Genomic DNA, 12,026 nt, shown 5'->3' on the forward strand with positions numbered 1-12,026 from the left:
TGCGCTGCTTTTATCGAGGTAACCCGAATTGGGAGATGTCATCCGAATTTTGTCTGAAAGCCCGGGTTCCCTTAGTCCGAGGAAATGATGTTCCGGGCATCCATCTACCCGGCCTGTAATATGACTTTACTCAAAGTTTTAGATGACCCGAGCTATTCTTATATTGTCCTGGGTTATGCACGATCCGGGCTCACCTTAGAGTTATCATGTATTAATCAAGTTATTTCATTTCACGAATATAAATATATGAAACAGTTATCAAAAAAAATCTATTCAGGACGGTGCATGATGATGATATCATCCCCGTATTAATAATTCGGCAAAAACTTATGCGACACGGTCTCACGGATCGTATTTTGTGAGACGGATCTCTTATTTAAGTCATCCATGAAAAAGTATTATTTTTTATGCTAAGAGTATTACTTTTTATTGTGAATATCGATAGAGTTGACCCGTCTCACAGATAAAGATTCGTGAGACCGTCTAACAAGAAATCTACCCTAATAATTAAGCATGCCACTGGATTTGAAATTTTAAAAACACACACATGCACACATACATATAAAAGATAATTATATGGCATAAATCTATCAAAACTTTATAAAATGATATTAATTAAAAATATTTAAATGTATTATTCTTTATTTTAAGGTATCTTATATTTTTAATATATAAAATCCATTGAGTTTATAAAAAAAAATGTATACTTATAAAAAATATAATCACAAAATAAAAATTGTTACAAATTTTTGGGATTCGACATAATTAAATAAAATCATATAAACTTAATTCAAAACGTCAATTATTTTAAAAATCATTCTCTCTCAAATGTTTAACAAAAAGCGATCAATAAGCCAATTAGACTGAAATTTTTAAAAGTAATTTGTTGTAAAATAGTATCATAAACTTATATTCACAAGATGTGCCAATTCAAACTATATTTAAATAATAATTTTTTAAGAAATCAAATTGGATTAAATTAATGAATCCGAGAGACAGGTCCCCTGTCATTTTTTTTAAAACGTACTTTTCTGAGTAAATTAATGAACCGGGGGTGGTGCAGGATCCGTCTCACCCGTCGGTTAGCTCCATTTCTGTAAACACCCGGGTTCCAACTTCCCACCTCCCAAGATCAAAATCTCTATAAAAACAAGTACCAGAAAAAAGAAATCACTATAAAACCTTTCCCCCTCCTTCTGAAGTGGCTCTACTTTTTCTTACAAGATCGAAATCCCCTTCTGCTCCTTTGTTACTTTATTTTTATTCGAAAGAAGTCAATTATCATGTCGGGTGAGCAGCAATGTTTCAAAATCTTGATGTTCCCATGGTTAGCTCACGGCCATATATCCCCCTTAATAGGCCTGGCCAAGAGGCTTATTCAAAGAATTTTCATTTATTTATATGTTCAACTCCGGTGAATTTAGAGCCATTCAGAGAATCCATCCACGACACTTCATTAGAATTCGTCGATTTTCAGCTTTCCACCACTGAGCTTCCCAAAATATATCATACTACCAGGAACCTGTCAACCCATCTGATCCCAACCCTCAGAACTGCATTCGATGAATCCAAAGAAAATTTTCGGAGCGTTCTTAAAATCATCAAACCTGACATTTTAATCTATGATTTCGTGCAGCCATGGGCCCCACAAGTGGCCACTGAAGAGGGAATAAGTTATGTTGCTTTCGTTCCTGTTGGTGCAGCATGTGCATCTCTCCTCGCCCACCATGTCATTCATCCTGAGATGGAGTTTCCTTTTGAGTCATTTAGATTTTCAGAGATTGAGCGGAAGTTCTGTACTATAATAGATTTTGTCACAAATGATGCTGCGGGTAAGGACAGATTTCTAGCATGCTTCCAAAGGTCATCGGCTTCTTTTATACTGATAAACTCTTCCAATCAGATTGAAGCTAATTACATTGGTTATTTGTCTGAATTAGTGAAAAAAGAGGTCGTTCCAATTGGGTTTCTTGTGTTAGGTGGGATTTTAATAAGGTGGGGCCTATGTCGAAATAAAATATTCAGAAATCACGAATCCCACATCGAAAGTTTCTAAAAATAAACGAGGAAAATTTGTTATAAATTGAGCCTTCCTTGTTTGTTTTTAGTATCCCAAAATCAAAAGCTTTTCAACTTTGATAAAAAGAGAGTGCATTGAAAAAAGGAGTGTATTTTTTCTTGAGTGCGGGAATTCTCTTTTGTGAGTTAGAGAAAATATTTTCTCGGTATACTCGGGGTTGGATCGTGAGATATTGAGTGTATTGGTGTATACACTTGTTGTAATATTTCTCCCGGTTATAAAAGGTGCAGTGCTCCGTGGATGTAGCCTATATTGGGTGAACCACGTAAATCTTTGTGTTCTTGTTGGTTGTTTTATTCCGCAATTTTTTGGGTACTATTATCATCGTGATCGGCATCGCTTCGGGGGTAATTCCCCAACAACTGGTATCAGAGCCTTGTTGTGAAAATTCTTAAAAATTCTGAGTATGCTCTGTGGTTGCAGCTTTGTCTGATCTTCCACATCAGAAAAGATTTTTTAGATTTCATGTTAAGGCTAGAGAAGTGATGGCCGGAGATGATGGATCGGGACCGGGAATCAACAAGTTCGACGGAACAGATTTTTCGTTCTGGCGGTTACAGATTAGAGATTATCTGTATAGCAGGAAGTTGCATCAACCTCTATCTGGAAAGAAGCCAGAAAAGATGGAGGATGATGACTGGAAGCTTCTTGACCGACAAGTGTTAGGGGTAATACGATTGACCCTAACGAAGAACGTGGCACATAACGTGGCGTAGGCAAAAACAACTGAGGAGATGATGTCCATTTTGTCGGACATATACGAAAAGCCATCGGCAATTAACAAAGTACATCTCATGAAGAAGTTATTCAACTTGAAGATGGGAGAAGGTGCTTCGGTGGCTAAACACATCAATGAATTCAACACGATTGTTTCACAGCTAACATCTGTTGAAATTAAATTTGATGATGAGATTCGGGCACTTATTCTTTTGGCGTCTTTACCAGACAATTGGGAACCAATGCGAGCAGCGGTTAGCAACTCTGTTGGAAAAAGAAAGCTACAATTTAATGATGTCAGAGATCAAATTCTTGCCGAGGAAGTTCGCAAGATGAATTCTGGTGAAGGAACATCATCAAGTTCTGCTCTAAATCTCGAGAATAGAGGAAGGGGCAGGAGTGGCGAAAAGAGTTTTAACCAATGGCATGGTGGGTCCAAGTCAAGAAATGGAAAGGACAAAAACAACTTTGAAAAGAATTTGAAGTGCTGGAGCTGTGGTGAAACTGGCCACTTGAAAAAGAATTGCAAATCAACAAAGAACAACGCTAATGTTGTTACTGAGGAGGTACATGATGCTCTGCTATTATCCATGGAAAGCCCTGTTGATTCTTGGGTTATGGACTCGGGAGCTTCGTTTCATACCACTGGTAATCGTGATGTATTCGATAATTACATTGCGGGAGATTACGGAAAAGTTTTCCTGGCTGATGGAAAACCTTTGGAAATAATTGGTATGGGTGATATCCGGATGAAGATGACAAATGGATCTATCTGGAAAATCAACAAAGTAAGGCATGTACCAAAGTTGACACACAATCTGATTTCAGTGGGACAGCTTGACGACGAAGGCCATAAGGTGACCTTTGGTGATGGTTCCTGGAAAGTGAGAAAGGGAGCCATGATTGTTGCTCGAGGAAAGAAAACTGGAACACTTTATATGACTTCCAGTTTGAGAAATAAATTAGCGGCTGTGGATGCTGGAGCTAATTCAAGTCTATGGCATAGTAGGCTTGGGGATACGAGTGAAAATGGAATGAAGATGCTTGTTTCAAACGGAAAGCTACCGGGATTAAAGATCGTTGAACACAAGCTGTGTGAAGCTGTATTTTTTGGAAAGCAGAAAAGGGTGAGTTTTTCAAAAGAGGTCAGAGAACCGATATCGGCGGATTTGGAGCTGGTACATACTGATGTATGTGGACCATCTCCTGTGACATTCCTTGGAGATCACTCAAGATATTATGGCACTACTGTTGACGATTCGAGCAGGAGATTTTGGGTTTATTTTGTGAAAAATAAATCGGATGTTTATGAGACCTTTAAACAGTGGGAGTTAGCCATAGAAGATGTGATGGATTTGCTGTCATCCAATCACATGTGGAGGTTGTCAGAACTTCCTGAAGGTAAAAAGGTTTTACAGAGCAAGTGGGAGTACCGGTTAAAAAATGACGGTAGCAAGCGGTACAAAGAAATACTTGTTGTAAAAGGTGAAAAGAAAGTCATTGGTTACACTGATATTTTCTCTCTGGTGGTAAAGTTAACTACTATCAGGACTGTACTTGGATTGATGGTAAAAGAAGATTTACATCTTGAACAGTTAGATGTAAAGACGATGTTTCTTCATGGTGAGCTAGATGAAGAAATGAATCAATCACAGGGATTTGAAGTACGAGGGAAAGAGAAAATGGTGTGCAAACTTCAGAAGAGCTTGTATGGTCTCAAACAAGCTCCAAGACAGTTGTACAAGAAGTTTGATGGTGTAATGAATAATGATGGTTTTCTGAGGTATCAGGCTGATCACTGTTGTTATGTGAAGCTTGATGGTTATTATATCATACTACTGATAAATGTAAATGATATGTTGATAGCAAGAGCTTGTCTGGAGGAGATTGATAAACTCGAGAAAGAGTTATCAAAGGAATTTGCTTTGAAGGATTTGGGTGCTGCAAAACAAATCCTTGGACTGGGGATCCTTAGAGATCGGGTGAATGGAGTCTTGAAGCTTGAGAAGATTCCTGAAAGCAAGAATCCAGCTGAGATGCTCACGAAGGCTGTTATCATTGAAAAACTGAAGTTGTGTTTGACTTCAGTTGGTCTCCTGGACTAACAAAGGAGGTATGAGCTGTTGCACTGATGGTGTGAAGACATGATTGAAATCAAGTCTTCAAGTGGGAGAATTGTTAGGTGGGATTTTAATAAGGTGGGGCCCACGTCGAAATAAAATATTCAGAAATCACGAATCCCACATCGAAAGTTTCTAAAAATAAACGAGGAAAATTTGTTATAAATTGAGCCTTCCTTGTTTGTTTTTAGTATCCCAAAATCAAAAGCTTTTCAGCTTTGATAAAAAGAGAGTGCATAGAAAAAAGGAGTGTATTTTTTTCTTGAGTGCGGGAATTCTCTTTTGTGAGTTAGAGAAAATATTTTCTCGGTATACTCGGGGTTGGATCGTGAGATATTGAGTGTATTGGTGTATACACTTGTTGTAATATTTCTCCCGGTTATAAAAGTTGTAGTGCTCCGTGGATGTAGCCTATATTGGGTGAACCACGTAAATCTTTGTGTTCTTGTTGGTTGTTTTATTCCGCAATTTTCTGGGTACTATTATCATCGTGATCGGCATCGCTTCGGGGTGTAATTCCCAACATCTTGTTCAAGAGTTAGTTCATGAATCCCATGATGATGATGTGTTCATGAAGTGGCTGAGCAAGAAAAATCCCAAGTCCGTGGTGTTTGTCTCCTTCGGAAGCGAGTATTTTCTGTCAAAAAAAGAGGCGGAAGATGTGGCTCTAGGGTTAGAAATTAGTGGGGTGTCTTTTATTTGGTTTGTCAGGTTTCCCGTTGGAGAAAAAATGGGTCTAGATGAGGCATTGCCACGAGGTTTTCTAGAAAGGGTTGGAGACAGAGGCATGATAATGGAAGGATGGGCACCACAAACTAAAATATTGAGTCATTCGAGCGTCGGAGGGTTCTTGACTCACTGTGGTTGGAATTCGATTCTGGAGGCAATGACATACGGAGTGCCTGTTATTGGTATGCCGATGAAACTTGAACATCCGATTAACTCGAGGTTGACCGTTGAACTGGGGATTGGGGTTGAGGTTGGGAGGGACGGGGACGAGTTTACTAGAGGAGAGATCGCGAAGGCGATCAAAAAAGTGTTGGTGGGGGAAGATGGAAGAGGAATGGAAAGGAATCATGTGGATGAGTTGAGCAGCGAGGTTAAAAGGAAACGTGATGTTGAAATGAATGTGGTTGTGAAAAAGCTTGTTCAGCTTGCAAGAGCGTGGTAGGAATGAAATATTCTCCCGTTGTTAATAAAAACAATGAACTTGTAAGTTTCTTGTGTGGTTTGTTCGGAAAAAAGAATGTATTTTCTGTTTGAATATCTGAAATCGCCTATCGGGAATTCAGTTGATTTTTAGTTTGTTGCTGCATTCTAATGATATGTAAAATTCCTTTTTTGTTTATAAAGTTGCTGCATCTAGCGAAGTTGAGGCTGATGCTTGGGGTAGAGTGAAAAAAGCAACTCGGTGACGTGCACGGTATATAATTCATTCTTCAAGCCAATAGAACAGATAGAGATCTTATTTTAAAATAAATTATTGAAACATTTAGATGAAAATTTGGTATTTTTAATAATGTTATGATATCGTACCGAATTTTCGATATGAAAAATGTTCATATCGATACCGAAAATTTTGTCAGTATACCGGTATACCGACATTTTTTCGGTATATCGAACTTAAATTTTAAAAAAAAAATAATAAAAAATTATTTTCGGTATTTTGATATATACCAAAATACCGGAAAAAAATGTTATACCGATAACCGTACCGAAATTTTTGGTATATTACGTTCGATATTTTTTTCGATATGTTTTTTCGATATTTCGATATATTTTCTCACATCTAGTAACAAACACCGAATGATGATATATCCTCGGAAAAATTATTTTAATGAATCAAACGGTCTCCAAATATATTAATATTGTCTTAATACGAATTTTTTTAATTTTAAATGAATTGTACAAATATTTATACAGTACAAAATTTTAGTCTAAGTCAAGTGACACCACTATATATTTTAATTATAAAAGGAATAATGACAATGAGCTCATTTCTAAAAGATCATACACCTTGGGCCCCATTTGATTCACCTCTAGAATGCTAATTTCTTCGTCTCCGCCCATTTTCTTTTCTCCATCCTCTGTGCGAGCCGATCGATGGTTTTTTCGCATAAAATTGAAATTGGAACTACATGCACGGATCCGATAATGGATCTAGATCCGGATACAGGCGAGAATTCAAATTCGAAACCGAGAATCGTAGTGGTTAATTGGTGCGACACTGCGACGGGGTGGGCAAAATCCAAGCTAGCCATGGATCTTGCTTCCCAGTTTTCCGAGAGGAATTATCCATACAGGTACCATCTTATTCGATGTATGTGAGTCCCTACTTCTTTAGCGGTCTATCATCTTGCGAGACTGGATAAACCATTTTCTTTTTTGTTGATCCTCTTATGTTTTGCTCCTTTTTTTAGGAAAGAAAATGAAAATCTGCCCCCATTAAATTGGTGTAGCATGAACCAGTCTAACTAAGTCTATTCGTAGATATCAAAAGGGTCGGATGTTCTTACAACGCCGCCTCTTTTTCGTTATTCTCTTTGAATAATCAGAAGCCTTCCACCTTTCAGTGAAGTATGGCCTCCTTCATATTTGGTGTCGGTTTTGATTTTTAAATGTTTGAGAAAGTATAAGTTCTATTGATCACCTGAGTTTTGGAGTGTTGCAATAGTGTTAAGCCTATTCTGATGTTTGAGCCAAGGGATGACGAGTGTAAAGCATGATTTATTGGTGCAATATTTCCTTCCCCAACTTCGGTACTTACCTCTATTCAGACCTTTAAACAGAAAAAAATATCAATATTTAGAACACTTGCGTACAGAATTTTATTATATTTTTACATGTAAGGGCGAGTGTTTCATCCCCTACTGAATCAGGGGAAAGCTACGGAGGAAGCTATATCACACATCTGATTAAGCTCACTCTGCCAAAGAACCAAAAATTGCGACTCTATCAACCTTTTGCCAGCTGCACAAGCTTTGATACAGTTGTATTCATTTCATCATCACGGTTCTCTCTAACCTCACTACTCAACTTATCCACATTCCTCGCCATGTCTTTTCCGTCTTCTTCCACCACTACTTTCTTGATCGCCTTCGCGATCTCTTCTCTTGTAAACTCCTCCCCGTCTCTCTGAACCTCGATACCGATCCCAACTTCTGTTACCAACCTCGAATTAATCGGCTGATCAAGTTGCATTGGCATAGCAATAACAGGTACTCGACAGGTTACAGCCTCCAGAATCGAATTCCAACCACAATGACTCAGGAAGCCTCCGACACTAGGATGGCTCAAAATTTTAGTTTGTGGTGCCCACCCTTCAACTATCATGCCTCTATCTCCAACCCTGTTTTGAAACCCCTGTGGCAATGCATCGTCTAGGTCCATTTTTTCTCCCACGGGAAACCGAACAACCCAAATAAAAGACACTCCACTGATTTCTAACCCTAAAGCCACCTCTTCTATCTCTTCTTTTGTTAGAAAATACTCACTTCCGAAGGAGACAAACACCACGGACTTGGTATTTTTCTTACTTAGCCAATCGACGAACATAAAATCGTCGGATTTTTGAACGGGTTCTTTAATAAGAAACCCAACTGGGACAACCTCTTTTTTCACTAATTTCGACAAGTAACTAATGTATTTACCTTCGAGCTTATTCGAAGAGTTTACCATTATAACTGAAGCCGATGGCCCTCCAAAGAATCTTAGGGATTCATCCTTATTGTCATCACTCTTTGTTACAGTATTTATAATCTCAGACTTCTCTCGCTCAGTCTCTGATAATCTGAGTGACTCGAAAGGAAACTCCATCTCAGGTTGATTGGTATAATGGACTATGCAAGAAGTACATGCTGCACCACAGGGGAAGAGAACAATGGAACTTATTCCCTCTTCAGAAGCCATCGCTGACGCCCATGGCTGCATGAAATCATAGACTAAAATGTCTGGTTTGACGATTTTAAGAACGTTTCGAAAATTTTCTTTGGAGTCAATCAATGCAGTTTTGAGAGTTGGCATCAAATGGGTTGGCAGGTTCTTGGTAGTATGATATTTTTTGGGAAGTTCAGTGGAAGAAAGGTGAAGATCCACGAATTCTAATGAAGGTTCTTCGATGGACTTTCTGATGGGCTCTAAATTCACTGGAGTCGAACACAAAAATACACGAAAATTTCTGTGAATGAGTCTCTTGGCCAGCTCGGCGAAGGGGGATATATGGCCGTGAGCTAACCATGGAAACATCAAGATTTTGTAGCACTTTTGCTCACACGACATGATTATTGGCTTCTCTTGGTTCAAAACACAAAGGAGCGTGATTTGTTGTGTGAGGATTTTTTGTATGAGGTTATACAGGATTTGTATAAAGATAGTATATATGGAATATGGGAAGTTGGAACAAGTGTGTTCTTTGATGATCCACCGTGCAAGACGTGTCAATTTCTCATCAAAAGTGCGATGTTTACTGCTTGACACGATTCAAATAATTTTAAAAAAAAACCATTAGAATTTATTTCTTTGTTATAATAATATGGCATGTATTATATCGAGACATGTGTCCGGTTAAGACACGGAAGAAAATTTTCATCACTAAGAAAAACTGTATATGAAAATTTTACGAACAACTTTGAAAATTATATATACATAGCAATTTTTATAAAAACACAAGTGTTCATTTATAAATTATAGTACAAACTACTTCTACCACATGCAAGCAACACTTTTAACTTTACATGCAGACGCATAAGCAAAAATTTACGTATGTTGAACTTGCTAAAGAAACTCGTGATTTAAATGGGAAATAAACATTGTAAATATGGTCTGGAAAAACTAATTGAACCTCTGATCAATCTAAGTCAGCTATAAAAACTCGATCAAGTTTAAATGTTAAAGTTCCAAGTGAAATGCGAGAGGCGAGAGTAAGGTCCCCACGACTCGAGCAAGCGAGAGAAGAAGACCATACTATCATACATGCCCCTACTTTATCGTTATATTACGATAATTGAGCTGATATATATAGCCAAAATATCAAAATTGGTCTATCAAACCGTCCGACTCGAGGATGTTTGGCCGATTTCTCAGTCTCACAAGATTTTTAGTTTGACTTCATCTAAATTTCAACTTGTCAAATCATTCAACTTTAGATATTACAACTATACACTTGAGTAAATATGTTAAAAACTTAACAACAAACTTTGCCACTATCAAAATCAAGATTGCTAGTATTTCCGCAACTCAATAAGTATAATTTAGTATTTAATAAAATTATATTATTGTTTAATATTTTGAAAATTCTAATTCAACAACGTTTTTTGAAAAAAAAAAAGTCACACAAATCGAAAGTTTTTGAAAACCATCGTTAGTTCATTTTATGATATTAATATATTTTAAGAATGTATTTGAAATGAAAATCCTGATGTATTTTAAATCGATCACAATTATCATTACATATACATAACCAAGGTTCTAAAAGGCGTGAAGCGCCCCGAAGCGCGGATGTCGAGCTCCAAGCTTTTCAAGCTTAAGCGAGATTAGCACAGGCTTAAGCGTGAAAAAGCGTTTTTTATATTCAGTGTAATTGTAATTATCTCAAACCAATAATTAGATAAAATAATACATAAATATGATAAATTTTATGTCTGATGCATTAATTCTCATATTTATAAAATCATAAAATATCAAAATTACAATCTTAATTTGTTTTTGCAACTAAAACACATTAAAAATGTTAAATATTTGTCAAATCATTATCAGACATGCTTAATCATAATTAAAATTAAAAAATAAACATCTAAATTATAAACCTAATTTATTATTTTAAAATAAAAAAACATACCTTCAAAATAAAAAAATTAATAGATGCGATCAATTGTAGTTAAGCACGCTTAATCAAACACCTTAATTATGCTTAATTCGGTCAAACTACAGTTTGACCACTTTTTTCCGCTTTCTCCGAAGCGGGGCGTTTTCGCCAAGCTTCAAGCTTAAGCGGAGCTTAAGCGAGCTTTTTAGAACACTGTACATAACTAACAAATGTGTGGATTCAAAATTCACCTAACATAAATTCATTGTTGTGTTTTGGAAGATGATTTGAAATCAATGGATTTCGATAATAGTTTTATTTTTTACAATGAAACAATATATCAAAAATTTTAAATTCACAAGTGACTTATTTACACATTAGTGAGACAAAGTAAAATGAATTTCAAATAATACTATTGTTGGGTGGATTTGAAACATATCTTAGTTATCATGAAATAATATATGGATATATGAGGAGTGAATTTGAAGTGAATTGTCTTACTTATCTAAATAACAAAAATACATTTGATATCTATAGAATTGAAATATATCGATCCAAACGCAATATCGAGTAATAAAATAATTTGAAATTCATGGCTCAAATCTTTCAATCCAGATACACCGTTGAATTTTGTGTTTGGATAGAAGGATTTGGATTTATGATAGCATTTCAAACCAAGGAATTTGAAATGTGTTGACTCAGAGGACTAGGTTAAATGGCTGATCCATGAATCCTTTACTTTTTTAAAACTGATCCACGGTATATGTTGATCAACCACTAACTAAGTTGGATAGTGAATTTGAATTTGAAACAAAAATTATACATGAGCAACACGAGATTTCAAACTATTTATTATAATTTTGAATCAAATGGATACAAATGATTTGAGACGTGAATTCAAAATCAAATACACTCAAATCTTCAATCCAAATACAACCTAAAGGTCGTGTTTGGATGAAAATATTTGAATTATGAGAGCGTCCTATCGGATAGAGTGATCAAACCCTGAGTTTGGGTTGCTATGTAGGTTAAAATATTTGAGTTATACCATTACCACAAATTATAACTTTTGTTAGACAAAAAATTGTGTGAGATGGGCTCACGAGTCGTATTTATGAGACGGATCTCTTATTTGGGTCATCCATGAAAAAGTATTACTTTTTATGCTAAAAGTATTACTTTTTTATTGTGAATATCGGTATGGTTGACATGTCTCTCAGATTGTGATCAGTGAGACGGTCTCACATGAGACTCACTCTTTTTGTTAAAACGACAAACGATAGATAGGTCATACATAATTTGAAAT

At 36.3% G+C, this 12,026-nt stretch overlaps 2 protein-coding genes across 2 annotated transcripts; one reads left to right on the forward strand and one right to left on the reverse strand.

The window, feature by feature from the left end:
• The first annotated feature begins 1,117 nt into the window (after positions 1 to 1,117).
• Positions 1,118 to 6,319, forward strand: LOC140834490 (flavanone 7-O-glucoside 2''-O-beta-L-rhamnosyltransferase-like). Its single transcript, XM_073199395.1, has 2 exons — positions 1,118 to 1,979; positions 5,454 to 6,319. The coding sequence occupies exons 1-2, from the start codon at positions 1,301 to 1,303 to the stop codon at positions 6,086 to 6,088; spliced, it is 1,314 nt and encodes a 437-aa protein (XP_073055496.1). The 5' UTR covers positions 1,118 to 1,300; the 3' UTR covers positions 6,089 to 6,319.
• A 1,553-nt stretch (positions 6,320 to 7,872) lies between these two features.
• On the reverse strand, positions 7,873 to 9,195 carry LOC140808937 (beta-D-glucosyl crocetin beta-1,6-glucosyltransferase-like). The gene has a single exon (XM_073166330.1). It carries the CDS (start codon positions 9,193 to 9,195, stop codon positions 7,873 to 7,875), a length of 1,323 nt encoding a protein of 440 aa, XP_073022431.1.
• Positions 9,196 to 12,026: the final 2,831 nt, after the last annotated feature.

The sequence above is a fragment of the Primulina eburnea genome, chromosome 1 (genome assembly GCF_022965805.1).
Source record: "Primulina eburnea isolate SZY01 chromosome 1, ASM2296580v1, whole genome shotgun sequence".
NCBI lineage: Eukaryota > Viridiplantae > Streptophyta > Magnoliopsida > Lamiales > Gesneriaceae > Primulina > Primulina eburnea.

What these genes read in the sequence shown, in the direction of transcription:
- LOC140834490 (XM_073199395.1), top strand. Translation starts at nt 1,301, where the DNA reads ATGTTTCAAAATCTTGATGTTCCCATGGTTAGCTCACGGCCATATATC. An exon ending in AATTGGGTTTCTTGTGTTAG is followed by an intron (nt 1,980 to 5,453) that starts GTGGGATTTTAA and finishes ATCTTGTTCAAG; the next exon opens with AGTTAGTTCATGAATCCCAT.
- LOC140808937 (XM_073166330.1), bottom strand. Translation starts at nt 9,195, where the DNA reads ATGTCGTGTGAGCAAAAGTGCTACAAAATCTTGATGTTTCCATGGTTA.